Source organism: Stegastes partitus, unplaced genomic scaffold (assembly GCF_000690725.1).
Source record: "Stegastes partitus isolate 25-593 unplaced genomic scaffold, Stegastes_partitus-1.0.2 Scaffold58, whole genome shotgun sequence".
Lineage (NCBI taxonomy): Eukaryota > Metazoa > Chordata > Actinopteri > Pomacentridae > Stegastes > Stegastes partitus.
The window spans coordinates 397,016-413,047 of record NW_007577789.1 but is presented as its reverse complement, the minus strand read 5'-3'; the positions used below and the strand labels follow the sequence as shown (position 1 = coordinate 413,047).

At 42.4% G+C, this 16,032-nt stretch overlaps 1 protein-coding gene across 1 annotated transcript; it reads left to right on the top strand.

Moving 5' to 3' along the window:
- The first annotated feature begins 54 nt into the window (after positions 1 to 54).
- On the top strand, positions 55 to 16,025 carry ccdc30 (coiled-coil domain containing 30). The gene is made up of 28 exons (XM_008275751.1): positions 55 to 117; positions 916 to 1,143; positions 2,026 to 2,208; positions 2,507 to 2,627; positions 2,860 to 3,050; positions 3,341 to 3,421; positions 3,590 to 3,667; positions 4,293 to 4,449; positions 4,801 to 4,890; positions 5,716 to 5,831; positions 5,922 to 6,028; positions 6,146 to 6,338; positions 6,586 to 6,684; positions 7,177 to 7,305; positions 7,421 to 7,558; positions 7,941 to 8,119; positions 8,783 to 9,050; positions 9,306 to 9,428; positions 9,988 to 10,158; positions 10,395 to 10,604; positions 11,365 to 11,522; positions 11,693 to 11,858; positions 13,400 to 13,521; positions 13,667 to 13,808; positions 13,926 to 14,062; positions 14,367 to 14,484; positions 14,729 to 14,781; positions 14,861 to 16,025. The coding sequence occupies exons 2-28, from the start codon at positions 1,129 to 1,131 to the stop codon at positions 15,066 to 15,068; spliced, it is 3,753 nt and encodes a 1,250-aa protein (XP_008273973.1). The 5' UTR covers positions 55 to 117; positions 916 to 1,128; the 3' UTR covers positions 15,069 to 16,025.
- The last annotated feature ends 7 nt before the right edge of the window (positions 16,026 to 16,032 follow it).

Here is a 16,032-nt window from a genome sequence, read left to right as displayed (position 1 = left end):
TGTCCCCTGCATCTCTTGAATGGTACGGTCCGTTGCCTAGGCGCCAGTAGAAGCCAATTCACTCCGCCACGCCTGTCCTCTGCACTTGGCATTCTTGTCGCTGTTACCCTTTTAAAGGTGAGTAAAACTTTACCTGTGCAGTGGATGCTGAGCTTCGCCAACTCGGAGAAGTTAAGCAGAAGTCTTCAGATATGACAGCGACATCTTTATTAGGTGCACCAGTTGCTGCCAAGCGGCCACTGGAAAAAGGCTATGGCTACCGTTAGCAAGCTAGCGTTAGCTCAACGTAAAGTATGCTACCTTAACTTTGAAGCTAACTTTGCTAACTAGCTAGCGCTGAGGGTAGTCGCGTCTGTCAGTGTGGGCTATTTACTAGCTTGCAAACACAGCGTGCTCAGCGAAACTGTGAATATTGCAGCTGTCTGAAGGGGCAGCTTGGCCAAAAGGAATGCAAGTGGCTGTTGTCCTACAAAAACCCTCGTTTGCTCCTCCTCGTCAGACATTTTGGAAACAAACGTTCCGAGGAAAACTGATTTTCAGTTCAGTGAAAGTCATCACTTGCAGGAAAGAAAGCTTGTGGCACAGTCTGCATTGAAAGAAATTAGTGTAATTTTTTTTTTTAGTTTGCATAGTTTTTGCTGAATGCAATGCTCCCATCTGCAGGACAGGAGTCTGAGAAAGGCATAGCTGTTATCCTTTACTGCTTATATTTAAATCTTCATGATTACAAAGCAGCAGTTCAAACCCAGCTAATCAGCTTGAAGTTTTGCATAGCCTGAGGTAATGCAATGTACTTCAGCTGTTAAACTGCCCTAGCCCGTCCTGGCTGAGGTAGCTGGTATAATCTCCAGGTTTGACACTGCAGGTCCAAACATGACTTGACAGCATTGTTCTAAAGCATCTTTTCTTTTACAGCGAAACTCAAGGACAGGAGACGTTGTCATGGATGGATTCTACAACAACAATGAGAGAGATGACGTTTGAGGATCTGCTGATCTGTAGTGCATCGTTACCAACTGACTTGTGTTCCGTAGGATACCATGTAGGCAGACCTGCTGTTTGGGATCAGCATTTTCACTACTGAAGAGTAACTCACAGATGCACCTTTGCCAAACTTAATGTACGACAATGGATCACAAAGAGGTAATATTCATTGCTCATACATTACATTTGTTATTCCCAGAGGGTTTTTGTTCACTGTCTGCAGTATCTGTTGTTAATTTTAATGTCATCGGCGTAACAAATGTAAGTTATCATGAAATTAATGATCTGCATGCCACAGTGGTTGCTGGAGTGAATGCATCCTGCACTGATAGCCTAAATACACCAGCACCAGGATGGTGGTTGAAGTAATTGTCTGATCTTTTAGCCATTCATTCCACAAGACCTTGGACCAAGTGGTGTGATGTTTGAGTAGAAAGGACACATGAGACCTGTTGCCGAGCCTCTGACAATATGCTGCATGTTGTTGGAGCAGTGACAGCTCCTCGTCTAAAGGCTACATGGGTGCTGCTCAGGTTACAAGCTGTACAAAGTACAGTATTGAATTCTGCAACAGGTGTTTAGTGCTGGCTCGCCACGCTGATGCTGTGTCCCCATACAATGTGTCTGTCGTTCATACTGATCAGTTTTCAGTAAGACTGACAACTTTGATGTTGATCTTTTTTGTTAGTGTTGTAGTTAATTAGCAGGATAGCTTGCTATCGTACCATATCGATAAAATAGGATTAATTTTGCAACACGAAGTAATCCACAAGTAAATGAAATTTGTAGTGCTGTAGTATGTCCCATGTGTTAAAAATCTGTGTATAAGGAGAATAGGAGCATTTCAAATTTTAGCTGAATGACACTAAATGAGTTGAATGTACATTGTGTTGTTGTATGCAAAGATATGACATAATGAGGCTCCTCATACACAAAGAGGTATTTCACTTCCAAGCTGGAACTTAACATAACGTTTTAACACTATACTGACAACTATTGCATCTGGTCACAAAGCATTCAGTCCCTCCTCTGGATCTTCAGGTGTGGACGGAGTTGGACCAGATTTCCATGCGGCTTCAGGAGGATGGTTTGCCTCCAGGGGCCAGCGCGGAGGAGAGGCAGCGCCACCTGTGGCAGCAGCTGCTCAACAGCGAAGGAAAGCTTCAGTCAGCCACCCAGGAGCTGCAGACCCTACGTTTGCAGCAGGCCAATGAGATGAAGGAAGTGAGATACTTTTTGGTGTTTTAAGTTAACCAGCTATTGCAACAGTGTCATAGACTGACCTAATTGTGTATAGTTCAGTTCCTAAACATCCAGTCTAATAGTGCCTCATTTTCTTTCGTATGATGCAACCATATAGACTCTTTAAACAGCTGTAGCCAATGACTCATGTCTGACTGAAATCACACACTTGTCTTGTCACACACCTGTGTGCACGATGATGCCAGTTTCTCAAAATTGTATGTCAGTAACAATTTTTACTTGAGGATTTTTTTTATTTTATTTTTTTTTGTCTTGTCAGGTGGAGAGCTATGTTGCACATATTCGTGGGCTGTTAGAAGAGCGTGAGTGTCTGACTGCAGACTATGAACGAGACAATGAACACTTGCGACATGAGCTTCACCAGATCAGACACCAACAAGGTGAATACTGTGTAACTGTGGTTCAGTCTTAGCCCTCTTTCCTTTGGGGTACAGTCTAGCCTGCCTCATCAGAGCTCCTGAGTAAGATATTTCAAATACACCGAAGTTTGGTTAACCCTAACCCACTTTTTATTTTCCATAAATGTTCCAGCAGCTTTATCTTTTCTTAAAAGTTCTTTCATAGCTTTGCCAGACAAATAATTGATCAGAGTCAATCCCCCCTTTCTTCTAGAGAACCAGAGCAAGGAGCTAGCAGAGATGTTGGCTCAGGAGGATCTCGGGGAGATGGGCCTGAGCAGCCCTAGTGAGCAGGTGGCATACTTACTGGTGGAAAGGGCCACACTGCTGGAAAGGCTGGAAGCTGCTGAGAGGAGGCTGGAAAGTCAGAGTCTCAGTGGAAACTTCAAGGAGGTTCACCACCAGGTATGTTCCTGATCTACATGCATCAGAGGACTTTTGAATTTTCTCTGAATGTCAGTTCTTTAGAAAGCAAGAACAATACAACTACTATTTTGTAAAGGTTTGACAGCTGAGATTGTTTATTGAAATGTAAATGTAACAGTTCATTTACAGTCTTCTGTCATATTGAAATTTCAAATGATCTTGTCAACAAGCTTTGTAGTTGTAGTGAAATGTAATGGTTAACTAGCCAAGGCACATACAGACACCATATAAATGTGGTGAATCCGTATCTCTCTGTGACACTTGGTCAGGAGCATATTCGTGACATGATGGGGCAGGACCTACGGCAGCAGAGGGAGGATGTGCAGAAGACCATAGAAAACATGTCGAAGGTGAGACGACACTTCATTTGCCCTGCCTGGATAAGTTACAGGTCTGAATAACTTCCTAGGTTGAGTTAAGTTTGGAGGAAAAAGAACAAAACAAGTCTCCAGTCAGTGTACAGAAATACAGATTGATAGTTACATAGTGACTCTGCACACACTGGTTTTTCCTCTCAGCAGTGTTCATCCCAGAGTCCATGGAAGAAGCTGTTTGGCCTGCGCAGGTCTGGTCAGAGCAAACACAATATCACCCCTGTAGGTTTCCTATTTACAGCCTATACTAACTAAATAACTAACACTGGTATTGTGAAAAAGAACGAAACCACGTCATCACTGGCTTGTTTCAGACGGGTACTGCTCTTTGAAATGCTTTTCACACTGACGATGTGCTTTAATACTCGCATGACTGCTATGACACAGAGAGTATTGCTTGTTTCAGGAACACATTTGTGGATTTAATTTTCTAGGGGTGTCCCAGTAGACCTATGGTTAAGGTCCATACCACATAACTGCAATGCGATGTGCAGGTTGACTCCCAGATGGTTGTGTCTTTGTTGCATGTCCTTACCTCAATCATTTTCTGCCTGTTTCTGCTAACACACACACATACGTAACAGATGTTTAAAAAATGAATTTATTGAAAATGGGCAGGTAACAACTTGTATACTCTTTTTTTTTTTTTTCTTTTCCCCGGGTCTCTCGATGCAGGTGAATGCTGAGATGTATGTTTATAACTCCTCCTCTCTGCTTCTTTGCGGCCTCAGTGATGATGAATGTCGGCCTCAAAATGCATGTCCCTTACAACGGCATGTTGGATCACTTGCATCTTCAGTCCCTGCTTTCCCTGTCTAACCGTCTGTGTTTTATTCTTTTACATCAGGCCCACAGTGAGGAGATCTCCCAAGAGCGAAATGAGCGCCAGCGGCTGGAACGGGACCTGGAAGAGGCGTCTCGGAGGCTGGCGATGGCTCATCAGGATATCCGCAGACTCACCAATGAGCTGGATGCTGCCAAAAACAACAACATTGACCCAAGTGGTATGTTGCAAAGACCTAAACTATGCGTCCATCAATTAATTATGTGTATACCATATATATACAGTATATTTCCTACATGCAGCCCAGGCCTACTGACTGCCCAGCTTGTTGCCTCCAACCTTTTAAAATGTTTTAATATAGAGAATAGCTAAAATGCAAGTTACTTGTTACTCATTGTCAGGTCAAGGATGTGCTTAATATACTTTACTTTTCACTTAACTTACTAATAGGTGTGTTTTGGAGGGGAAACTGTGCTAGTAAAGCCAACTACAGGAAATGTTTAACAGCGTTTAAAAATGTTTAAAGGGAAAGAATTAGCAGAATGCACATTTCTGCTTTATGAAATAAAAGATATGCTTATAATCTCAGGATCTGAGCTTCAGGGAACTGTCCAAGAAGTAGAGAACCTGAGGAAGGAAGTGGACAAACTGAAACACTGTGGTGAGACAGAGTGTTGTCAATTTTGTCTTACCATTATAACATTCCTGTGGGCTAGGAATTGGTGGGAATGTTTTGGAAGAAGTAGGGGTGGATACTTTTGTTATGTTATTGATGTAGCTTGTGCTTATTGACTTTTGCTTGTATTTAGATTATTTATACTCAAATTAAGTGATGTTCAAAAACAGATGATGGTTGATCTTTTTATTATTCTTTTAGATTTAACTGATTTCTATCAAATGTTACTGCTCGAGAAATGCTTGCTGACGAGGAAGTTAATTTGCCTACTGTTACTTTTACACGTCCCTTTGCATTTGCACTTTGAAAATAGTTCATCCTATGAGGCTGAAACAAAATGTCTCGCCATCTTGGTGAGAGGAGTATTTCCCCTTACTGATAGAGTTTTGACTGAATCTTTGTTTTGTTTTTGTCTTGGAGGATTCAGTCAAATCATAGAGCAGTTGGCTGTCACACTTAGCTGTGGTTTGGCAATAAAATTGTCCAGTAAACATGAAATATGTTGCATAATCGGATGGATATACAAAGTGACTGATGTGAAGTAGATCTAACAAATAGTCCTATAAGTTAGGCTTCATGTGATTTACATTAAGAGCTAAATGTGTCAATTTCACACTTGCGTTTCTTACTTTCACTAATTAGCCACCTGCCATCAACAGTCACAGTGCTCTATAGGTATAATTATTAAATATGGTATGTTTGTAAAACTTTATTTTAGATTTGAAAAGGCAAAGCAACCCAGAGATACAGATTTTCATGTCAGTGCATTTTTTTTGAGATCTCATTGTCATTGGTGTTGTCTCTCCATAGATATGATGAAGTTGCAGCGAGCCAAAGAGCAAAACGACAAACTAGACGCTGAGAACAGAGCTCTGAGGGAGAGAGTGCGCATTATAGAGTCTGAGAAGAAAAATCTCAGAGACCAGGTCAGCATTTACTGAATATATTTATCAAAATAAAAATTCACAAACGTTGTTTGCATTACCTTAGCCGTGTTTTGTGTTGTGTTTGTTTAGCTGACAGTAAATGATGCGGCCAGAGAGAATCAAAAGGACATTAGCGTCGAACCACAAAGCAATCTGTCTGCCTTGTCAACTCAAGAAAAGGATCACATTCACAAACGGTCTGTACATGAATTCTCCAAGAACTACACCATTGATAACAGGGTGACACATTTATGTTGATTTCAAAAATACCCCAACTGCTCTGTCTTATTGTAATCCCCATTATTGTCTGTTAGGTGTCAGGAGGCGGTGGAAGATGGGCTTGTGCAGGTGCGGGACCTGCAACGGCAACTCCAAAGGCTCCGAAAAGGACAGGAAGAGCTGGAGGAGAGGAACGAGGAGCTGGAGGCCCTGCTGGGGGAGGCCCAGAACGCCAGCAAGGAGGAGAGGCATCGCCATGAGGGAGAACTGGAAGGACTGCACAGGAGGGTAAATGAGCGCTGAACTGAGTCCTTGTTCAACATTGCTCAGTGTTTCTGAACTGGATAAAGGATGGATTGATTATTCACTGATAATAATTCTGGTTTTGAAAAAATTCATCTGATGTGGAGAAAGCTAGTTTCATGGTTATTTATTAATGTCAGTCCTTAATATAGAAGGAGTCACACAGAATAATTTAGTCTTGGCAACAGTCATCTCTGTTATGGCTGAGTAATAATCTGAACTGGCCATGCAGATCAAAAGCCTGGAGGCAGAGCTAAAGAAACAGGATGCCCAAGAAAAAATGTTGAAGAATGGGGAAGAGGTCAAAGCCACCGAGTCTTATCTACAGTTGGTAAGAAATGACTCATTTCTCATTATTACTAATGTTTCCAATGTAATCATTTTACAATAATGTGGCAATATAAGAACACTATGGCTTGTGATGATCTCAACTACAAGCTTGAACACAAAGAGGTGTGATACTGCTTAAAAATGCAACAAAAATGAGTTTTACTTGGCTTTAGCATTATATGGACAAACAGGCAAATAAATATGACCAAGACAAGGACGGAAACTGTTGAAGTTTGATCAAAAAACTCTCATTTGCACTCAAATAGAACATTATAGAGATGAAACTAGGTCTGCTTTACAGTTCAATCCTTACTTTACTGTCCTCCCAGATTCCCATATGTATAGAGAAAGTTAGATGTGTGTAAGAGGTTTAGACCTAATCAGCCTGCAGAGATTAATTAGGGCACATCAAAGAGGTTAGATACTGCACTTAAAATTCTTGGCTCAGTGCAACCTCTGAATGTTATGCACTCTGCTTTCACCACGTACGAAGCACCTAAGGGATAGCAGCCAGGAGAGACTGGCTCTGCTCGAGGCTCGTCTGACTGAAGAAAAGGACTGGAGGAAACAGCTGGAGTTGGACCTCAGCGCTGCTCAGGCTGCCCTCAAAAAAGATAAGGAGGTAAGACTGTCTGAAAGAAGAAGCAGCAACACCACAGCTACACAAATGAGTAAAGTGTGGTTATTGTAACACTTGACACGATAATTAGATTATTCTCCTGTTCTCTACATCAAAGGCTTTGCAGATAGGTGAGAAAGAGCTAAAGAAGCTGAGACTTGAGGTCAACAGCCTTCAGACAGAATGCCAACAGGGGAAAACACTTATCAAGAGCCTCACCCAGGTTAAAGGGGAAAAAGCAGTTCTGGAGGAAAAGGTTTGTTTTCTTTATATGTGTGCTTGCTCTCATTGACACCTTGGATAATCATTTTAAACGTGATTAATCTGTCATGTTTTTTTTCCACTTAAGAGGTAAATTGTTAGAAATGACAGAAAATATTTAGGGATAAATAAAAATGTAATATTTAAAATTATTTAAAATACACTTACAGCTTGAATGCATATGACACATGAAAACAGGGAAAATGTAATATGCAAACAGTGTATGTTCAGTCTCAACAAATCAAAAATAAATCTGACTACATGTCAACATAAATACGTCAGTGTGAATTTACAGCTTGCAATATTTTGACATTTACACCGCCAACATGAGGTTCTCACCATCTTTCTGTCTCTTTCTGTAACTCTCTGCCTGCCAGGTGGCCCAGATGGAGCGTGCCCACAGCAGACTCCAGAATGAGCTGGAACGCCACAAGGACAGTAACCAAACCCAGGAGGACCTGAGGGAAAACAGGCTTCAGGTCGACCAGCTGCAGGAACAGGTTGACCGGCTGACAGCTGAACTCGGCAGCCTCGAGACGGCACACAAAACGCTGAGGTGGTTTTCAGTTCAGATTTCACTGTGTGGAAAAAAAATACCAGTTCATGTTCAGCATTGTCGAGACATGTGGGTTGAAATAGATCAGTGCTGAGATAGAGGGGGTAATACTGCTGCAACTTATATCTTTTTTTTTTTTTCAACTGGTCACATTGGTGTGCGTGAATGATGGTCATGAAGCTGTATTAGTGTTGCTGTACTTGGCACAGGAAGCTACTGTGTGAACCACAGTGGTGGAAAGCAGCACTTTTCTAACTTCTCTGTCCTGTGGTATTTACACTTAAAAATGCGGTCTTCTCGTGAAAAGCAGAGCACATCTACGTGCACTGTTTTTCTGCTCATAGAAAAGAGCACATGTAGAAAAAAATCACTTGGTTTCATTTTTGGCAAATCTGACCCTAGTTGAAACTTTTTAAAGTTATATTTTAGTCACACACCTTTCTGAGTGCACCACACATACCATCAGCAGCTACCGCAGCTTGCAGTGTGGGCCGTTTAGGAAACATCGGTAATATTGGTGTCTATCGATAAGAAAATGTTCAGCAAGTCATATGTTCTGCCTGTGACAAGGTGGGAGGTGCGACCAAATGAGAAAGTTGGTCGCACTGGTGCTACCAGTGAAAAAGTTAGTCTGGAGCCCTGATGTATGTGCATGTTTTCCAGGGATGACATGGCTTCAGAGCGGCTGCAGACTGCTGACCTCCAGGCCGAGCTAAGCGCCAGTGTACAGAAGAAGCTGGCGGCTGAGGGAGAAAGAGAGCGACTGGAGCTTGAGATAGAGCGCCTCAAAAAGCAGCTCCAGTGGCATCAAGAGCAGCTATGCTCCACGAAGGAAGCACTTAGTAGCAGCCACAAGCCTGAACTACACACAGCTCATGTAGAATCTAGACTTAGTCCAGTGGAGAAGACCAAGGATGAGTGCTTCAGTCAGGTAACTTGACTAGTACCTTTGGATTTATTTCAAAAAAAGGGTTCATATGGGAAATCATCCTGTGTAGCTGTTATTTTCGAGCCGTTTAGATGTTCAAAAAATTGGGGCAACAAGGCGGAGGAGGGGGAATCTCCTTAAGCTGTCTGTTACTGATCCTCTTCTTTAACCTGCTTGTAAATGAAGGGCTGCGGAAAGGGAATTTCCACTGCTAGGATCATATGTGATTCATACATGTGTGTTGTGTTGTGGTCGTAGCTTTCGTGTTTGAAGGAGGAGCTGAATCATCTGCAGAGGAAGCTTGGGGACGAGCGGCAGCTGGCCTCTCAGCACCAAATGGCCCTTCAGGCTCAAGTCAATGAAGCCCAGGCACGCGTCAAGGTACATAAGATCATAACACAACCCTCCCATGTCTACGGAGCCATGTGGCTTCTGCAGTTTGTTTCAAAATCTAATAAACACTGTCTCCTTTGCGTTCAATATTTTCAGGTTTCAGTTTATTACATAATTAGCTTTTTATTTCTATCTGCTTTTGAAGTTACAGCAGCTGCATTAGGCGTTTATTCTTTAGGCAATAGAGAATCCGATATTGTCAAGAAGTAATCTCACTGATCTGACTGAAGACGCAAAAATGTAAAGGCAAATCTTAAACCTTTTCTTTAAGTTCCTTATAAAATTTATGATGGTCGTCTTCTATTTTATTTTCATATTAAATACTGATGAGATAGGCAAAAGCTCCAGGTTTGGTCTCCCTGTTTCAGCATTTCATTAAACAGAAATTGACTCTTCATTAAATTATGGAGGACACGTTGGCTGGGCCTAATGATTCATAACAGAAACAGAAATCATAGCTGGGGTGGGAACACTCTGCTACCTGTATTAATCTGTATTCCCTTTCAGCATAAACATCCCAACACTGACTTATTGTTTCCATCTTCAGTCCCAAGACTCAGTGCTCAGCCAGAAGGCAGAGGAAGCTAAACAGATGAAGCAAGACCTGCAGAGGGCCCAGAGCCTGTTTACCTCAGCAGAGAGAGAGCTGCGCTATGAGAAGGAGAAGAGCATGGACCTGAAGCGACACAACACTCTGCTGGACCAGGAAAAACTTAAGGTTGATATGTCCCTACAGCACAGTGACAGTGGGAATTTCCTGAATGCTGACATTTATCACCTGATCATCATCCGAGTCACATTCTTAGTCACTCGCTTCACTGTGATCGCTAGCAGCTATGAGTGAATATGAAACTCTGACATAAACTTCAACAGGAGAGGCATGTATAGTTGTTTTTTGGTAGCATGGTCTTTGTTTTTTATGTTCATGATTTGTTCTTTGTGTGCTTCCTTCAGCTTTGTGCAGAACTGAAGCAGGTCCAGAACAAGCAGGTCCAGTTGGAGCAGAAAGTTCACACTCAGGTGGCTGAGTGTGAACGTCAGCAGCAGAAAATCAGGGAATTGGAGCTGGAGCTGGCACGCAGCTGCACAAACCGCAGCGCCACCACTAGTCTGCAGGAGGACCTGCAGGCCGAGAGGGCACGGCTCATTGCTGCTGACAAGAAGGTCAGTGCTGCCACACGGCCTGGTGGTCCCATGGTTGGATCAGTTCTGCCATTTCTGTGTTACAATATTACAGACTGAGATATGACACTGCAAAGACCTGATTACTCCACAGAGAACAACATATTTATCTAATCCATTGTTAAATCTCAATCTCTGTTTTTATCTTTGAAGCCTGGGTTTGACTTGTCATTACAAACTGAACTTTTCTACATAGTTAGGTTGGTAACCCCAAAGTTGAGTGGGCTATTTGGTAGCCAGGCTTGTCATACTGGTTGTCTGTGGTTTCCTATTTTAGGTTTAGTGAAGCCAGTGCATGCAAAAACAACTAGACTAAGCTGAACTTGTGATAAAGGCCCCATGTGATGTTACTTGACAGTCCTGTTTCCTTGTTTGAGGTCTGTTTAATAACCAGTGAAACCTGCCTACTGAGTGAGCCCTTAATGTGACTCGCTTTCTGTGACCTAATATGGGTTTGTGCCTTAAAAAGTTCTTCCTTATCTGAATATTCAGTAAGTAGAAGTAGCAGTTGCCCTTTAGCTTGTAAACAAAGGGCTGTGATTCTTAGGTCTTTAGGGATGTCAGAACATTCGCTTTGCTTCAATTGGCACAACTCTTTTTCAGCATTATTTGCAAACAATATAGATTATTTCTACCGAACGTATTCAAGAAATCCTGTGGTACTTTTCAAGTGGATGGGAGGTCTAGTGCTCATGTTTGTTTTTCTCACTGAGTGAAGCCTGTGGCTCTGTTGTGATTGAAGGTGTTGGAGCTGCAGCAACAGCTGAAGAGTGCACAGCACCAGCTGCGTGTGGAGGAAGCTCGGGCCGGCGAGAGCAGCCGCCTGGAGAGGGACAGCAGGGATCTGTCTGACACCTTGTCAGCCCTGAGAGCCCAGCAGCAGGAGGAGCACATCACCAGGTCACACAAACTGCACGGCAGCTGACACTACCCAGTTCTTCTTGGTCTCTGTAGTATTAGTACAGCAGTAATCAACAATTGTCAAGTTCGGGGCAGATTTCTTTTCCAAATTCCAGTCACCTGCTATTTTTGACCCTCCCTCCATCGTCTTGTCTTCTGTTCTATCTCAGGAAGCTGTTGGAGCAGCGCGAGGAGGAGCTGCAGCAGCAGGTGCGCTCCCTGAGGCTGAAGGAGGCGTCGCTGACCAGGACAAACACAGAGCTCAGCCACCGTGTCCAGCAGCTGGAAACCCGTCTGTCCATCCTGGAAACTGAGCTTAGCAAGGCTCGAGAAGAGGTGAGGAAGGGTGTGGAACAGTTCACCAGATGTAACTGGTACTGCAAGGTTTTGGACACTCGAGGTGAAAATGTCACATTATTATAAATTGTGCTCAATTGTAAATTGCAACTTAAATCCATTTGTAAATTTGCAGCCTATATGTGGCTTTTCTCAGATATTTTTCATCACACGTTGTCTGACCAATATTCAGTGCCATGACCCAGGAACAGAGGGAGAGATTGTGCCTATATTTCACATTTCAATTGTTGACGCTGATCTTGTGTGGCCACCTTGAAACTGTGGTGATTGTACATCTATTTTATTACAATTTGTAGCTTCTTTACACACACTTAAAAATCTGTAAAAATCTGGACAGTCACTGGTTGGCAGAGGCATAAAGCCATGAGACCATGAGGCAGTGTTTTTGTGCTGACAAATTAAATCCGAAACACTTGTTTGTGTATTCTGTTTTGCACTTTATCTCGACTTCTAATCTTGAGTTGTGTTGAGATTTCAGTCAGTTGCTGTGACCCAGTAACATTTCCACAACCTGTACGATATATCAGTGTATACAATCTTGATAAACACACACACACACACACACACACACACACTGAAGAATATGGAGATAATTCTCTTTACAGTATTCAGTTTACTTTGTGTAAAACACCAGTTGTACTGGCAGCACAACAGATCCAGAGCATAATACTGCCACCACCATGTTTGACGGTAGGTTTGGTGTTCTTGGGGTTACTCCTCACCTTCTCTCCTCCAAACATATTTCTGATCATTGTGGCCAAATAGCTCAATATTTTTCATCTGATCACAGAACTTTCCTCCAGAATCCCTTTTCTTTGTCCCTGTGAACAGCCGGCAACAAACTTCTGTTGAGCCTTAAGGGGACGCCTCTGGAGGAAGGGCTTCTTTTCGAATTCATTGCAGACCTACTTCAGGGTTATTCATAGTTGATTCTTGACCATCTTGACCAAATGTCTCTGAGCAGCAGGTGATAGTGTCTTCCTCCTGATTGTGCCAGTGACACAACTGTACCAGCTCTTTATACTTAGAATTGTTTGCACATTTGATTTTCGATCTGTAGCTGCTTTGAAATGGCTCCAAGTAACTTTGGCTCTGGTTGGCTTTTTCATATTTGTGCTAAGCCCCTTAGACTTTCCATAGGTTTATCAAATAGGCTCAGAAAGCTCAGCAGCTGTAGTCAATCGTAATCACTCGCACAAGTTAGGCGGCCATGACACCAAAAAAAGTTTGATTAATGTAACATTCTACATCACCAAAACTGATAATTAAAGTTGCTGTGTATAATTTTCACAGAGCAGATTTTTGTCATTTTTTTCCAGAAGAATATTGTTTTGGTTCCCCTCCACTCAGGCTTCTGGTTCTGTCTTGGGGTGTCTGGCACTGGGACATTGAAAGTGGATCTGTAGGGTCCTGTTGGTAGTGTGATGGGGCCTTCGTGGCAGTTTAGTGTTAATACCTCAAAATGTGTTCAGTGGTATTTCAATCTGAATTTAAACATACGTGTACTATGTGTTCTCCAGGCAAAAGACAGCCAGAAGTCAAGCCACAGATTGCAGGAGGGGCTGGTGGCCTGTCAGCAGGAGTGTGAAAGACTGCAGGGGGAGCTGCAACAGGTCCTCCTCCAATGTGATGCACATGTCAGGTACAACACAGATAATACAGTATTTACACTGAATGTGGTATTATAAACTTAAAGTGGCTAAGAAATAACCATGGTATAGTCTCTAGTTACAGCACATAAAGTTGTTGTTTTTCCTGCTGTTCATGTCCTCTGCTCTGCCAACCAGGAAGTACAACGAGAAGCAGAGCCAGCACAAGACCAAGCTGCGTCAGGCCAAGCAGCTGTTTCTTAAGGCGACAGCTCAGAGGGACTGCACCATCCAGAAGCTGGAGAACGACCTGGTGCTGGCCTCCAGCCTTTCACACAAGGTCACATGTTGCAGGATGCTGTTTTGAGTCCTTTTCCCTCTAAATGTACCTCTAGAGATCTTTGTCTCTTGGTTTTTATGTATTTTTCCCTCTTGTCTCCTCCCTGTTGGCTTTTAGGAGAAGGAAAGGATCCAGACAGTGATGGAAGAAAATGAGAAGCTTTTGGAAGAGAAGAGGGAACTGTTGCGTAAGATAAGCGAGGCAGAGGAAATGGGCAGCAAAGGCATGAGGACCGCCTCAACAGTCCAACACAGGTATCTGAATGATTCACTGTTTTACCTGCTAACCATAAAACTTTGACTTACTACATTTTTAACTGTTGTATTTAATAAATACTACAAAAACCTCAACTCTGTACTTCATTGGATTTGATCTAAGTTTGTCTCCTAAAGTGTTCAATCACTATTAACTGCACCACACGAAAACAATGCTTTTGCTGTTCGCCTACCCTGTCAACACACTACTTTTCATGTTTCTCCACATTACTGAGCACATAAAGAGCACTTTGGGTAAATTGTTTTTGAGTTGTGAGTAAGTCTAAACATGAATCTATTTAAGGGTCAACGTGTTAGAAGTGGAAAACAGACAACTACAGGACCGAACCCTGAAGCTCTCCAACCAAGTCAGTTCCTTAGAGCGCGCCTTGAGGAACGTCCAGTCGTTCTACAGCCTGGAGGTAGCACCATACACATCTTTATGTCTTAGCGGAACATGCCACCCAAAACTCGTCAGTGTTTGAGCTCATGAAACAAATTTAAGAATCTGCCATTTGTTTCAAAGTACATTCTCTCATGGCTGATGCTTTATGTTTTAAGTATAAGAGGAGCAGTTTACCTTCATGTAAAACTACTGACATGTCTTTTGATTTTTTGATATAAAACATAGAACTGTGTTTGATAAATGGCTCAAATGCTCAACAGAATGTCAAAAAAGTGCTGCCTTCTGATGGCGTCCTACATTCATCTGCACTAAGGTAAGAGAGTTTGGCTCTGACATAATGTGCTGACTGATATTTGTAACTTGTAGTAATCGCTGGTTTGTCACATCGCCAGTCTGACGGCAGGTTCATGTGACCCGCTGGACATCCTGGACGCAATCTGTCGCGCCAAGAGCGATCGCGTGGTGGTGGATGGCACCCGGGCGCCTTTCTCCACACACCAGCCATCTGAGCAGGGATACCTGAATCTCACGTCCCCATTGCTCCCTCCAGCCTCCACCAAATGCACAGAGGAGAGCTCTAATAACAGTGAGCAGGTATGAGAGGAGGCGCGGTTCGGTGCGGTTGTTTGCAGCAGCGAGCTACCAGAGACAATAAATGCTGCAAGTCAGAGTATTAGGTAGCCTGCCATTTACACTACGGACACAAATCCGAATAAAATAATGAAAGAATATGTAGAATGCAAATAATCTTTGTTAAATAAAAACAGTAATAATGTAAGGGAGCTTCCACTGCAGTTCTGCTCAGGGTGACATTCTGCAGATTTGACTTGCAAGCACAGTGTTGTGATCCAAGTCCAAACTGAGAGTGAAAATTTGTGTATTTGTAAAAAAAAAAAAAGGCCTGTGCAAGTGTCAATCATTCTTTATTACATCATTTATATAACACAAGACGCAATAGGAGATTTGACTTGGACGCCAAAAATGTGGCACAGTCTTGTTTGTACCTGCTGAGGGACTCGGTCAGTTGTTTGCGTCGGCACACCGAAGCAGATCAGAACGATTGAAAGCCTCTTATTGGCTCATGGGAGCGGTTGTTACAGTGTTTGTTTTTTTTAAATATAAAGCTAAAGGATGAGACGATGCACTTCACACTAGTGCAGTGAATGTCAAAAATACATTTTGTGAGATTGAGACTCTTATGAACTAAGCACTTTATAAGTTTTACTTGTGTTTACATTTGGAAAACTGTAGCAGTGGAATGCAATATTGGGGTATTAATGGTATGCATTTTTTCCCTGTTAGATTTAATGTCGGCAGTGTTTTGATGCCTAAAAATGCCTCTGGTGGTGTAAATGTATGGTTTTACTGTGTCAAAAAGTCTTTCAACATGTCAGCATTTTTTACTAATTTACATATTCATACTGATATCATGTATAACGATGATATTTTTGTGGAGACTGTGTGATGAATATTGGGCTCCACTTTGAAATCGGTCACTATTATAGCTTGATAGGTGCAGCCACTCCAGTATTTGCAATGTGCAATTTTAGTTTTAGTTTAAAAA